This window comes from Dasypus novemcinctus, chromosome 26, assembly GCF_030445035.2.
Source record: "Dasypus novemcinctus isolate mDasNov1 chromosome 26, mDasNov1.1.hap2, whole genome shotgun sequence".
In the NCBI taxonomy this organism is placed as follows: domain Eukaryota; kingdom Metazoa; phylum Chordata; class Mammalia; order Cingulata; family Dasypodidae; genus Dasypus; species Dasypus novemcinctus.
In genome coordinates this window covers 275991-290892 of record NC_080698.1, presented here as the reverse complement: position 1 = coordinate 290892, position 14902 = coordinate 275991, and the positions used below count along the sequence as shown (strand labels likewise).

The 14902-nt window shown below is 58.7% G+C and overlaps 1 protein-coding gene across 1 annotated transcript in view; it reads left to right on the top strand.

The window, feature by feature from the left end:
* Positions 1-14902, top strand: part of SCN5A (sodium voltage-gated channel alpha subunit 5) — a 91194-nt gene that overhangs the window by 27462 nt on the left and 48830 nt on the right. The window contains 7 exon segments of the mRNA XM_058288930.1: positions 2182-2273; positions 5300-5530; positions 7106-7169; positions 8396-8537; positions 9067-9264; positions 11740-11919; positions 12525-12896. Coding sequence (XP_058144913.1) covers positions 2182-2273; positions 5300-5530; positions 7106-7169; positions 8396-8537; positions 9067-9264; positions 11740-11919; positions 12525-12896 — 1279 coding nt within the window.

Below are 14902 nucleotides of genomic sequence, written 5' to 3'. Positions count from 1 at the left end.
CCCACAAAGGCCTTGGTTGGGCGACACTATGGGTGCAGCACCCGCCCCGCGAGGCCACGCCCGTGAAGACACCCTCCCCAGCCCTGCGCTCCCCGGGGAGCTTCCTCCTCCCCCACTTCTCCCCCGGCTGGCCGCGTCCAGCCCGCCCTGCGCCGGCTTGGTGGGTCTTCCCGAAGTGCAGGGCCGGTCCTCCCCATTCTGTCGCCAGCCCCTCCCGGTCTCCTTGGGACCCCAGCCCCTCTGTCCTCCGCACCAGCCGCTGAGAGGCATGGCGGGCAGGCCTGGTGCCGGGAGCGCCGCACTGGGGGTCTGCCCTGGCACGGCGGGGGACAGGCAGGCTCTGAAAGGCACAGGTCGGGGCCAGGACAGGTAGTTTCCACTCCAGTGTGCAGATGGGAGACGGCCCTGACCCCAGGGTCCTGAGCAGAAGGGGTGGATCGGCCCGAGCTCCAGAAGGCAGCGTAGCGACGTCCTGGGCTGCTCTGTCAGCTCCAGAGGAGCATCGCGTCTGGGTGGACAGTCCACGTCTGAGAGAAGAATGTGGGGCAGAGGCTGCAGTGACTGCCCAAAGCTTGGGCCAAATTAACAGGTGCAGACGGACCAGACAAGACAGGTGATTTCTGCTCCCCCACCAGAAAATGGGCTGCCCTGGAGAAGCGAGCCTGGCGGATGGAAACCGCACACAGGAAGGCCCTTGGGGCCTCAGAGGACAGAAGATGCTGCAACGTGGTTGGTGGTTTCCCATCCCTGAACGGGCATGGTGGGTCAAGAGGGCCCTCCAGGCCCCGTGAGTGGATGCAGAGGAAGCTGGCTCCAGCTGGACTCAGCTGACCCCAGGACACTGCGTCCCTTGGCACAGCAGTGGACTTAGGAGTTCTGATCAGAGCGGCCTGGAAGCCCAGACAGACCAGCACGTGAGCCCAGCTGCACCGCCGTCCATCCTGGCGCTCACTGACGTCACCAACACCGGCCAGACGCCCTTGGTTAAACATCGGGCACCTCCGGTTAAATGTCAGACACCTTGGGTCCCAGGCCTTGGTTAAATATCACAGGTCAGTTACTGCTGTCACACACTGTCTGTCTCTCAGACTTGGTGTCACGTGGCCCGTCGTGGCTTGTCCTCACATCTGCTCAGGCACGTCCTCCCCCTAAGAGACCGACCCGTTCCTTCTGTGCCTGTCGAGGCAGGAAGAGATAACCTCCAGTTCCAGGTGGGCGCCCCACCGTTTGACCTGCTGATCGTCACCGTGGAGGCCTGCTCACCTCCCGAGGCTGCGGGCTGTTCCTGCGGAAAGCCAAGGGCCCTGGGGGAGCAGCCAGCATCGCCCAGAAGCCGTCCCCCTGCTCCTTTCTTTCTCTTTGGCCGTGGTTCTGAGAACGTGGAGCACTGCAAAGCCGCAGTCTCCCTCTCGTCTTCCAGGGCCACCCACTGTCGGGAACTCTGCATTCTTCCCCTTGAGTATTCGGGGCCACCTCTGCCTTGTGACTCTGTGAGCTGAGCCACTCAGAAGTGGACTGGCGAAGAGAGATTTGTGGCTGGAGACCCTGTCCTGCTTTGTGCTGGCCTCGGCCCGGGCTGCGGGTTCCCACAGAGCCAAGCAGCCAGGCACGAGCCGAATCGCTGCCCGACACAGAGCAGAACTAGCCCCGGAAACCTGCAGCTCCTGACTGCACCTCCTGGCCCATGGTGTCCTCGCTCTGGTGCACCCCCAGCCTGCACCCCGGCTGGTCCCACTCAGCATGCCCAGGGCCTTGGAGAAGGCGGTAGAGCAGTTGCCTCCTGGTGCCAGTTTCTTGTGGGACTGCCGCCGGGAGAGCCACCTGGGACCGCGCCGTGCGGGCATCCTCGGGGCACCCACACGACGGCTCCGTCAGCGGGTCGAGCTCAGGAGGAAACCCGAGGGAGGTGGAGGGAGAGGACCGGCTGGGCGGGAGTCAAGGTGCTGCTTGTAATTCCCAATAACTGTGGTTTGATTCTGCAGGTATGTATCAGAAAATATAAAACTAGGCAATTTGTCGGCTCTTCGAACTTTCAGAGTCCTGAGAGCTCTAAAAACTATTTCGGTTATCCCAGGTAAGAGGCCCAGGCTCCCTCTCAGCTCAGCGCCATGTGACTCTGCCCCCGCACCCCTGCGGCGCGCTGTCACTGTCTGTCTCGTGTGTGACTTTCCCTTGTTGCAGATACACAACCGAATTTGTGGACCTGGGCAATGTCTCAGCCCTTCGCACCTTCCGAGTCCTCCGGGCCCTGAAAACGATATCGGTCATTTCAGGTGACGATCAGGTTAAACGCCAAGGCTGGAGGGACGCGCTGGGGCCTTTCCAGCCCCCTTGGAAGGTGCCTGTCAGCAGAACACCCTTCCCAGAGCTCGGGGTGGGCCCAGCCGTGCCCCGGTGCCTCAGAGGGGGCTTCGGGCTGCCCCGCGCAGCGAAGCCCCGTCTCCAGGCACCGCAGAGGAGCACGGAGCAGCCCAGGGCAGTTAAGCCAAATTCTTCTCAAGATAGCAGATTTCTTTTCCAAACTGAACTCGGCCGCTTGAGTGGCCAAAGGCTCAAACAAACACGAATAGCTTCAGCCTGAAGCACTGTGTGAGGGACCCTACACACAGAGCGAAACGGAAAGCCCGGCACTGCCCCTGGCGCTGAGCGCCCGTCCCTGCCCGCTGTGCCCTCTGATTGGATGAGCACAGCGGGAGCCCCCGGCCCCTCGGGTGGACCTGCACGTGCTCTGTGGACAGGCGTCGCGGCCTTGGCGTCTTAACAGCCCTCGCTGCATGGTGCGGTAGAGGTTTAGCAAACCGTGCATGGTAGTCTGGGGACGAAATCCTCCTCGGCGACGTTGGCAGTTACCGGGGAACCTCAGCCCAGGTGGCCTTCCCGGAAGGGCCTCCAATGATTTCAGAGGATAGTGGAGGGACCCCCAGGATGCTGCTTAACCCCAAGTGTTCAGTCACTCCAGTTAAAATGAGTCCAAACTCAGAGTCTTCCTGCCGTGGAGGGGCAGTGCCCAGAGGCTCCTTCCGGAAACCTTTCCTGGGTGTGGCGCTGAGAATGGACAGGGCACTTTCTTTCTGAAGGCGGCTTGAGACAGTGCCGCCGTCCCGGAGGCCTCATAGCGGGGGGAGTGCCAGCTGCGCCCTGGCCCTCCCTCTGGCTGTCGCTGCCCCGGGAGGCAGGGGCCTGGGCTCTGAGCTCCTTGTGGAGTTCAGACTCCCTGCATTGGGGTCACTTCCTTTGTGAAGAGTCCCCACGTGGGCTGCATGCAAACCATGTCTCAGAATGTCCATTCTGGCCTCTGAACCCACTGCCCACACTGGTGGCCTGTGCCCTGCCCCCGGGCCCTCCCGTGGAACCTTGGGGACAGGCACTGTGGCCCTGGCAGGCCGTCTACACCCTCAGCCTCACAGTCTGTGCCCAGGGACCCAGGGTCAGCCCCTCCAGAGTGTGGATAGACATGTGACTGCAACAGTCAAGAAAAGGCTTGTTTTAGAAGAAAACAGTCTGTTTTATAAGAAAGGCCTGCAAAGGAAAACACTTCCCCATTCTTCTTTTGAGGCGTCATCCTCTAAGGAAACTAAAAGATCTGTGTTTGAGGGAACCCACCTACACACACAGAACAAAAAAAAAAATCCCAGCACTGTCTTCTACAGCCGAGTGCCTGGTTCCTGCTTTATGTGCCCTCTGGGGACACAACCAGAGCCCCAACTCAGCCCCAAATCCACTGGAGCCCCTCAAAGCTGCCAGCAACCCAGTGGGGTGGCAGGTGGAAAGACCCCAAAACGGCCATTGGAAATATGCTGTGGTCAGCATCCTGGAAGGCCCAGCAGAGATCCCCAGAGCTGAGTCTTAAATAACCCGCGCTCTCTCTGGACCTCAGTCTCCTGTCCCATAAAGTGGAAGTGAAGTCAGAATGGAAGTTTTCAAGGGTCCTTCCCACCCCAACCTGTTAGAACTTCAGTGGCAGAATTTCCCAGTTGATCCCCCGGGACTCATCCCTTTCTGGATCTTTTCAGAAAGAATCCTGCGACTTTGTTGGAGTCATTCTTGAAAATGTGGGTTTTTCCCCTGAACACTGTCAGGACAGGGTTGGGTGGTGCATTGCTTGGCCTTGAACTGGGTACTTTAGGCAAGAGTCCACGCGGGCGTGTGAGTGGTGTCCCCGCCTCCTGCTTAGCTTCCTCCTTATGAGCAGACCCAGTTGCATGTCCATGGAGGGAAGCTGGACCCTCGTCCAGGGATGCGGGGTTCTGGGCTACACAATGCCCGTGCGGCCCACTGCCCAGTGTGTGGATCCAGCAAGGCCCACCGCTGCCCAGGCAGTTGCCAACGTCTGCCAGGACGATTTCCACCGAGAGTGCTGGGCGCCCCGAGCCCTGGGCAGCAGCAACGCGGCAGGAGGACGTTCTCTCCCCTCACGTGTGCCTCTGGCGCCCAGGCACCGCAGCCGCGGGCACAGCAACCCGGGTGCCCCTGACACATTAACCAGCTGGACATGGGTGGATGGAGCTTAATCTGGGATCTGGCCGCTTGAGGGTGGAGGTGTCGGGGAGTCGGGCTGGGGGCAGGGCCCTGTGCTGGCCGAGGAGCCCCTACTCCCGACGCGCTGCTCACACTTGTCTGGACCGCAGCCGGAGGCCAGACTGAATGTCTCTACACGTGCTTTTCCGTCACTTTGCTGTGTGTGCTGCTGGCGTCCAGCTGGGTGGTGCTACTAATGGGGCGCAGCTTCTCAGCTTTGGGGAACAGGGTGGGCGGCGATGGGTCCCCGAGGGGCAGAGCAAGCGGGGGAGATGCAGCACAGGTCCAGCCCTTCCCTGCCCCTGAGCTTCCCCACAGCGGGCTGGAGGACGCAGCGGTCCCTTAGAACGTTGCTCACCTTGGCCTGGCCAGCCTCCCCCACCAGCCCCAGCACGCACACACCAGCCCCTGGCCCATTCCGCAGCCCTGAGGCCCCCGTTTCCTCCAGACAATCAAGACCCCCTCCCAGCGACAGCTGAGCCTCCCCGCCCGCCTGGGTCCAGGCTGCGCCCTCCACTGCCATGGGGCTCCCTGTGAAGGGCTTTGAAAACAGTATTTTTCACCCCCATTTCACGTGTTTGGGTGGTGGAGAGCAAAGATGAGAGGCCCCCTCTGGACTGGACTCCTGCCCAGGGAAATGAGGGCAGACCCTCAGCAGCCGAGGAATGGGGGCTCAGCCCTTGAGGCCCGAGAGGAGCAGCACTGCTCCTGCCCCCCCCCACCCCGCAGGCCCGGCCCCCACGCTGGAGCTGGCCCGCGGTGACGCCCGCTCCCCGCCCAGGCCTCAAGACCATCGTGGGGGCGCTGATCCAGTCCGTGAAGAAGCTGGCCGACGTCATGGTGCTCACCGTCTTCTGCCTCAGCGTCTTCGCCCTGGTCGGCCTGCAGCTCTTCATGGGCAACCTGCGGCACAAGTGTGTGCGCAACTTCACGCTGCTCAACGGCACCAACGGCTCCGTGGAGGCTGCTGGCATGGTCTGGCCCTCGCTGGACAACTACCTCAGTGATGCAGGTGCACCCCCTGCGACTGGACGCCCCGCGGTGCCGGGAGGGCCTCGGGAGGCCCAGCTGGTGCCTGGGGACCCCAGCCCTGCCTCCTGGGGCTCCAGGATGGGCAGGCAGGGAGCAGACCTGGCACCTCTCCGTGGAAGTCCCCAGGCCAGCCTGGGAGGTGATGCGTGAAGAACCGGAAGGATCTAATTAGGTGGAGAGGCGGGCGGGAACCACAGCTGCACCCGGAGCCAGGACTGGCCTGGAGGTCAGGAAGCACAAGCAGACCAGCCTACCTACAAGCTGCCCACAAGACATGTGGGCTTGGGGGAAAGGGGGGACACGGAGCCAGTAGTGGGCGAGGCTTCAGAGCCGAGGCCCCATCCGCTGGGCATGGGGTCCCGGGTGACATCCTGGTCCTTGCCGGGAACATTCCATACACATGCACCTGCTGCGAGGGGTGGGCGCAAGCTCTGTGGCTATGCCATAGTGTGGGTCCTTTCATTGGCTCGCACGTCCAGCCTCGAGGCTGACGGCCAGCACCTCTCCTGACCAGTGCAGTCCATCTCGGGCCAGGATGGACACCAGCAGTGCAGCGAAGGCCTGGCTTAGGGCCACGAGGACACCGAGGGCCGTTCTGAAGTGAGGGCCCCTTGCACACACCAGCAACTGACTCAGGAAAAGGGAACATAGAAACTCCATGGGCAAACCTGCCTCTGGTTCGGCTGTAGCCGCATAGCAGTGGTTTGAAAACTTCACTGTGCAATAAAGTCACCTGGGGAGCTCAGTAAAACGCAGGTTGCTGGGCCCCAGCCCGAGTTTCTGAATCGGAAAGTTGCATTTCTAACCCATCCCCAGATGGTGCTGATGCGGCTGGTGCAGGGTCACAATTTGAGAACTGCTGTCTGGGCCCATTCCTGGCCCTGCAGCGTCGTTCCCTCCTCCACACGTTGCAGCTGCTTGTCCCGTCTGCCTATCTAATTACATCCTTCCGATTCTTTAAGCATGGTCACCGCAGGCAGTGGTGAGCGATGGGAACTGATGGATGGCCACGGAGGGGAGAGAACAGGCCATGTCTCACCTGGCCCAGCCCCAGCCCTCTCCTTGCCTCCCTATCTGGACAGACCAGTGTTGCCACGGTGACCACAGCAGGCATCACTCCTGCCACGTTATACACAAGGGAGTGGGTCCCGAGCTGCGCGGTGGCCTGCTGGGGCCACTCAGTGACTCAGCGACCAACCTGGAGCTCTGCCCAGACCCCTGCCTCCCTAGTTCTGGCCCTCTCTTGGCCTTGGTTGGCCCCTGAGTGGTTTGGGGAAGGGTGCGGAAGCTTCCCTGTGGGGACAGCTGAGGCCCTGCCCAGGGCTTCCTGCGTCTTGGAGAACAAGGGGAACTCTGGCAGCTGGAGGAGGAGGAGGAGGGAGGCCGGGGAATCGGCCAGGATTGCCTGAGGCCTGGCAGGGCAAAGGGGCTGGGGGCCGGGCAGGGCAGAAGAGAGAAGGGGGGGACACCAGCTATGTCTTACCTCCCTGGACGCCAAGGGGGACGCCACGGGCCTCGACCACACATGCCCTCACCATTGGATGTTGTATTCCAGGTAATTACCTGCTCAAGAACGGCACCTCCGACGTGCTGCTGTGTGGGAACAGCTCTGACGCCGGGTATGTGGCACATGCTGCCCAGGGTCACCTCCCACTTCCTGTCTGTGCCCCTGACCCCAGACACAGCGAGACCTTCTCCTGCCTCCCTTCCCTGCCAGGACCCTGTCAACCTCCCCTCCCCACCGCAGAGAAGACGGCTGTGAAGGAGGCACAGAAAGCACAAGGACAGTGTGCAGGGAGGGCCAGTGGAGCCCCAAGGAGGGGGCAGGCAGGACTGGGGGAGCAGCCCGGGAGGGCTCACAGGCTCCCACCAGTCCAACCTTGACTCCATTCCCTTCCGGAAGCCCCCGTGGCTGCTCCTTCCCCTGTGGTTGGTCCACCTGTGGTACCAGAGATGCCCAGGACCCCCATCCAGCCACCAGGTCCCTGCACACCTGGTTCTGTGTCGGTGCGGCGGGGCCTGGGCTGTCGGGGCAGGGGGCCCACAGGCTCACCCAGGTGGGGAGGTGCTCTCTGGGGTCGTACACCCACAGCTCTGAGCATGAAGTTCCAGAGGCCGCATTTGCTGCCTCATCCATCGCTAAGGAGATTGTCTAGAGGGTCTTACGGCATTAGCAGGTAGAGAGGCCCCTTGGCTGCATTGCCTGTCTTGCCAAGTTAGTGTTTGTGTGTATGGGTGTGTCTCACACACACAAGGCTGAATTCAGCCCAGACCCCATCCCCTCTTTGGGAGAAAGGTTGTCCCCTCCAGCTCCAGGACATGCGCCTTACCTGAAACGGTGCCAGTGTGTGCAGTTGTGCAAATGGGCACATTCTCCAGATGACCAGGCCCCAGCCCACCCACTGCAGAGTCATTCTTCAACCCCCATGACACTGCCTTTGCCCTCAGCTCCACCCTGTTCCACTCAACCAGGCCTCCCTTCTTTCCCCCATGTGCCAGCCTCGTGCTCAGCTCCTCGTGGGGCAGACCTGCAGAGGAAGAGATACAAGGCAGGCCCTTGGAGCTTCCTCTCCTTGGGGAGATGTGTCTTCAAGAATGGCTAGGTGGTGTGTTGTGGGCAGCAGGGACCTGGTTTCTGCCTAGCAGAATCCAGACAGGTGGAGAGGGGAGGGTGTCGTCCACAGAGGAAGGCCCAACAGGAACGAGGTCGTGGAGGCAGGTTTGTGAAGCCTCACGGAGCAACAGGACATGGGTCAGGGTGGCCAGGGACATGGGTCAAGCGCAGTGGGGGCCTCAGGGACAGAGGCCCCTTACAGCAGGGGACAGAGTCTGTGTCTGGCCACAGGATGTGTCCTGAGGGCTACCGGTGCCTAAAGGCAGGCCAGAACCCTGACCACGGCTACACCAGCTTTGACTCCTTCGCCTGGGCCTTCCTCGCGCTCTTCCGCCTGATGACGCAGGACTGCTGGGAGCGCCTCTACCAGCAGGTGTGTGGGTGATGCGCCAGCGGAGGGATGCCAGGTCCAGGGCTTAGAGCCCCTCACCGAGACCCAGGTGAACAACCCCCTGTGGCCCCAGCAGCTTCCCCACTGACCAGAGCTCTGTAGGGGCAGGGAGTGATGGGGTTCCAGCAAGAAAAGAGGCCTTCTTTTTGCCAGTGGCCAAATATCTATCCCTTTATATGGGACATGGTACCTTTATGAGTGGGATGGTCCTCTACCCTATAAGATGCAATATTCTCTTTCTTTGGGCACAACACCCCCCCCTTCCCCATAGAGGGACATGGGTGTGACCACCCCTTTTCCCATGAATGGGTCATTCTCCCCTCTGTGGGGTGGAACAATCTCCTATCTATAGGCTAGGATACTTTTCTGTCTTTAGATAGATGGGATATTCTCTCCCTTCCCTCCTGGGCTGGGGTCCTTTGAACCCCTGGCGTAACCAGACTGGGCGGCCTGAAATGCCATGACTGGAAAGGGCCCCAGTGAGGGTGACCTCTGCCACTTGTCTCCCCAGACCCTGCGGTCTGCAGGGAAGATCTACATGATCTTCTTTATGCTGGTCATCTTCCTGGGCTCCTTCTACCTGGTAAACCTGATCCTGGCTGTGGTTGCCATGGCCTATGAAGAGCAGAACCAAGCCACCATTGCTGAGACCGAAGAGAAGGAAAAGCGCTTCCAAGAGGCCATGGAGATGCTCAAAAAAGAGCATGAGGTAGGAGAGCAGGGCCACCAAAGAGCCGCCGGACTTAGCCCTGGCCTGACTGTGGGTACCTGTGGGCCAGGTGCCTGTTGGGTAAGCAGGTGGCTATTGAGTAGAAGGTGGTGCTGCCAGCTAAAGGTGCAGTCTGCTGGGTGAAGGTGTTTCCTGTGAATGTGAGGACTGCTGGGTAAAGATGGTGACTGTGAGGTGTCTACTGGTTAAAGGGAGATCCTGTGAGTGAGGTACCTGCTGGGTAAAGGAGGGTCTGTGGGTGAGGTACCTGCTAGATAGAGAAGGTCCTGTGGGTGAGGTACCTACTGGTAAATATGGTGCCTGTGGGTGAGGTGCCTCCTGGGTAAAGATGGTGCCTTTGAGTGAGGTACCTGCTGGGCAGGGGGAGGTCCTGTGGGTGAGATGCATGCTGGGTAAAGGGAAGTCCTGTGGGTGAGGTGCCTGTTGGATAAGGTAGGTCCTGTGAGTGAAGTGCCTACTGGGTAAAGGGAGGCCCTGTGGGTGAGGTGCCTGCTAGATAAAGAAGGTCCTGTGGGTAATAGCTGCTGGGTAAAGATGGTACATGTGGGTGAGGTGCCTGCTGGGTAAAGGTAGGTCCTGTGAGTGAGGTGCCTACTGAGTAAAGGTAGATCCTGTAGGTGAGGTGCCTGCTGGGTAAAGGGAGGTCCTGTGGGTGAGGTGCCTGCTGGGTAAAGGTAGATCCTGTAGGTGAGGTGCCTGCTGGGTAAGGTAGATTCTGTGGGTGAGGTGCCTGCTGGGTAAAGGGAGGTCCTGTGGGTGAGGTACCTGCTGGGTAAAGGGAGGCCCTGTGGGTGAGGTGCCTGCTGGGTAAGGGAGGCTCTGTGAGTGAGGTCCCTGCTAGGTAAAGGGAGGCCTTGTGGATGAGGTGCCTGCTGGGTAAAGGGAGGCCCCATGGGTGAGGTGCCTGCAGCGTAAAGGGAGACCCTGTGAGTGAGGTGCCTCCTGGGTAAAGGGAGGCCCTGTGGGTGAGGTGCCTGCTGGGTAAAGATGGTGCCTGTGGGTGAGGTGCCTGCTGGGTAAAGGGAGGTTCTGTGGGTGAGGTGCCTGCTAGATAAAGGGAGGCCCTGTGGGTGAGGTGCCTGCTGGGTAAAGGGAGGCCCTGTGGGTGAGGTGCCTGCTAGATAAAGAAGGTCCTGTGGGTAATAGCTGCTGGGTAAAGATGGTACATGTGGGTGAGGTGCCTGCTGGGTAAAGGTAGGTCCTGTGAGTGAGGTGCCTACTGGGTAAAGGTAGATCCTGTGGGTAAGGTGCCTACTGGGTAAAGGTAGATCCTGTGGGTAAGGTGCCTACTGGGTAAAATAAAGGTAGATTCTGTGGGTGAGGTGCCTGCTGGGTAAAGGGAGGCCCTATGGGTGAGGTGCCTGCTGGGTAAGGGAGGCCCTGTGGGTGAGGTGCCTGCTGGGTAAAGGGAGGCCCCATGGGTGAGGTGCCTGCAGGGTAAAGGGAGACCCTGTGAGTGAGGTGCCTGCTGGGTAAAGATGGTGCCTGTGGGTGAGATGCCTGCTGGGTAAAGGGAGGTCCTGTGGGTGAGGTGCCTGCTAGATAAAGGGAGGCCCTGTGAGTGAGGTGCCTGCTGGGTAAAGGGAGGCCCTGTGAGTGAGGTGCCTACTGGGTAAGGTAGGTCCTGTGAGTGAAGTGCCTCCTGGGTAAAGGGAGGCCCTGTGGGTGAGGTGCCTGCTGGGTAAAGATGGTGCCTGTGGGTGAGGTGCCTGCTGGGTAAAGGGAGGCCCTATGGGTGAGGTGCCTGCTGGGTAAGGGAGGCCCTGTGAGTGAGGTGCCTGCTGGGTAAAGGGAGGCCCTGTGGGTGAGGTGCCTGCTGGGTAAAGGGAGGCCCCTTGGGTGAGGTGCCTGCAGGGTAAAGGGAGACCCTGTGAGTGAGGTGCCTGCTGGGTAAAGATGGTGCCTGTGAGTGAGATGCCTGCTGGGTAAAGGGAGGTCCTGTGGGTGAGGTGCCTGCTAGATAAAGGGAGGCCCTGTGAGTGAGGTGCCTGCTGGGTAAAGGGAGGCCCTGTGAGTGAGGTGCCTACTGGGTAAGGTAGGTCCTGTGAGTGAAGTGCCTACTGGGTAAAGGGAGGCCCTGTGGGTGAGGTGTCTGCTGGGTAAAGGGAGATCCTGTCCTGGAATCTGAACCTTCTAGAAGATACCGGATTGCTAGTTCTTCCCTTTCTCTGCTCATTGGCAACACCCCCCCCCACACACACACACACACGCCTCTCCATACACTTCCCTCTCCCCAAGGGTTGCCCATGTCACCCAATATTCTCTTCTTCTCTGGATCTTCATCATTCTCAAAATTGGCTGAGCTCTTCTCTCCACGATGCCCTTGTTTTGGAGTAAGTGTGCAAGTCCACTTCCTGATAGGGAAAACCAAGACTGCGATTGCCTGACCTTGCTTGGCCTGAGGCTGCACAAAGTCTTACTGACTGAGAAATCCGTTCCTTTGCCCTTTTCCAGGCCCTCACCATCAGAGCTGCAGACACTGTGTCTCGAAGCTCTTTGGAGATGTCTCCTTTGGCCCCAGTAACCAACCACGAGAGAAGAAGCAAGAGGAGGAAACGAATGTCTTCAGGGACAGAAGAGTGTGGAGATGACAGGTTCCCCAAGTCCGACTCAGAGGATGGTCCCAGAACAATGGTAATCCTTGCTGAGGCTCTGGCCCTCCCAGGGCAGGTCTGGTATCAAAAGCCCATTGTGCTAGGCACAAAGAGCCGTCAGAGCCCCCACATGCACTTCAGACTATCCTTGAACTCCCCTCTCACCCTTTCCTGCTTCCCTTGAAATAGTGGAGTCTTGGGTGAAGGGGCAGGGCAAGTTTTGGGGTTATAACATGGTAGGAATTGGCAAGAGCCCAGGGACACACCAATATGAGTGACAGGGCATGGCCGAAGGCCTAGGTCCCACTCAAGCTCCACACCCCACAGTTGTAGCTATATACCCAGGAGTCTTCCTGCCTCTTTATTCCCCTCCCCATCCCCCACCCCCGCAGCCTTAGCCCCACCTTCCAGCCTAGATAAACCTCAATCCCAAAGTCCCAGAGGGATAGACTTCAGGTGGGCAGAGAGCCCAGAAGATGCAGGATTGCCTCTGAACATCCCTGGGTCCAGCCCGCCCAGTTCCTTCTGGCAGTCAAAACCCCTAGTGCCCTGGGAAGTTGAGCCAGGGCCAATGCCACAGGGGGTAAGCTGGAGCATGTGAAGCCCGATCTGGGTCACACCGCTCTCTTACCACCATGCCCGCAGAATCGTCTCAGCATTGCCCACGGCCTCAGCAGGACCTCCATGAGGCCACGCTCCAGCCACGGGAGCATTTTCACCTTTCGCCGGCGAGACCTAGGGTCCGAGACTGACTTTGCAGATGACGAAAACAGCACGGCAGGGGAGAGTGAGAGCCGCCGCACCTCTCTGCTGGTGCCCTGGCCCCTGCGCCGTCCCAGCACCCAGGGCCAGCCCAGCCCTGGGAATCCGGCTCCCAGTCACACTCTCAATGGCAAAAGGAACAGCACTGTGGACTGCAACGGCGTGGTCTCCTTGCTGGGGACAGGTGACCCTGAGGCGACATCCCTCGGGAGCCGCCTTCTCCGCCCTGTGATGCTCGAGCGGCGCCCAGACACGGTGAGCCAGTCCTGCGGTACCGGTACCAGGCAGACCTGGTCTCTCAGACTCGTCACCAGATCCAAAACTATGCACCAAATATTTACTGAGCACCTATTGAGTGCTGGGTTCTGGGTGTCAATAAATCCACAGAAAAGCTCTATCCTCGTAGAGCTTCCATGCTAATGGGGGCAGACAGACAAAAATCAAAAGAAAGAAAAGCGGGTCTGTGTACCCCCCAACACACACACATGTGCATACATACATACAGATGGTATGTAACAGTGATGTGCATGGATGAGAGTTAAATATTTAGCACCTGGTAAGATACAGGCACTAAGGAGGCACTGTATGGTGCCTCTGGTCAGCACTTGGTAGCTACTGGATCATAGACAACCAAGAAGGTACTGGGAAAGGGGTCGGAGAGGTGAGGGGACAGTCAAAGGCTCTGGGAAGCAGTCGTTCGCAGAGTTTGAATTATTTCAGTATTTTGCCAACTGGTAACTTAGTATCAGCCCAGGTCTAATAAGTGCCATGGGGCAGGGGGTTGGGGGAGAAGAGCAGAGTAAGGGGGTTGGAACACGGCCCATTAGGAGGCAAGGACAGAGCCAGGGCACTGTCCAAACAGAAGTGGTGTGGGGGCGTGGTTGGCACCCAGCTCACAGCTTGCTAGCCAGATGGCCTTGGGCAAGTTACTTGATTTCTCTGTGCCTCAGGTCTCTCATCTGTAAAATGGATTGAAAATACCCACATCAGGATTGTTGCAAGGGTTATGTGAGTGAACACAGGAGCAGCACCCAGGGCAGAACCTGGCAAACTGAGTGCTATCTGTATAAGTATTGTGATGTTGTTGTAACATCGTAATAAATATAACACTATTATCCTCTGAGAGCAACATGTTCCAGGCCTAGGGAGTGCAAAGGCCTGAGGTAGAAGCATGCCAAGCCCTTTGGGGAAAATGCCATGAGGTCAGTGAGGCTGGAACAGAAGGAGCACAGGAGAGAGGAGTTGCAGTTATTGTCAGAAGGGTAATGGGTAAGGACAGGCCAGGTCACAAAGGCCAGTCAGAGCTTTGACCAGTTAATTGGCCTATTAGAAGATGGGCTGATGACTGCCCAATTAACTATTGAGCGACTTTACTGACCCCTCCCTGTCTCCCACAATGCCCAAAGCAGCCCATCCAGGACAAAGCTGACCATGTGGCTTAGACCCCCACAGCCTGCTGGGAGACTGAGGACAGACTTTCTGAGGAAGCTGGGGTGGGGCAGGAGACGAACAGGAGGGGTCGGGAGGGCTCAAGCCAAGCTGCCTGTTTTGCTTCAGCTCAGATAGTTGCTTTAGCTGTTGGACTCTGTGTAAGCTAATTAATCTCTATGTCTCTATTTCCTCATCTGTAAAGTGGAAATAAAAACAATACCTATGTCTGCAGGCTGTGGTAAGGACTAAAGGAGTTAAAACAGGTCAAGTGTTTAGTCCAGTACTTGGATCAGGTTCAAGTTTTTATCTATTATTATTGAGCAGGGAGGAATAAAGACTCCTGGGGCGCATTGCAGAGTGGTTGGAGCACTCATGCTGGAGCAAGGAGAGAATCAGGGAAGGTGGGGGTGGGGGGTGATCCTGGGAATCCCTGGGGGAAAGGGGAACCCACAGCTTCTGGCTTCCCAGGAACGTCCCTACCCCAGTGACTGCAGGTCCAGCCCTGGAGCCTCAGCCTGGTGGAATCGTGTCAGCAGCTGGACGACTAATAGAATTTCCTAATCTCATTAGGGAGAAAATCATCTCATTGCACTGCACATGTCAGGAGGAATCCAAGTTCAAACACTTCATTACCCGGAACTCTGACTTCACCCAGTCTCACTTCTGTGGGGCCCATTTGTAATCTTAAAGGGATTAGCAGGCCAAGATGGGGTTGTTTGCAAAGTTAAAAGAATTAACAGACTGAGGTACAGACATTTGAAAAGTTAAGGAGATTAGCAGGCAGGAGGGCCCTGGGAATGCCTATCTGGACTTCCACTGTGTCCCCAGTG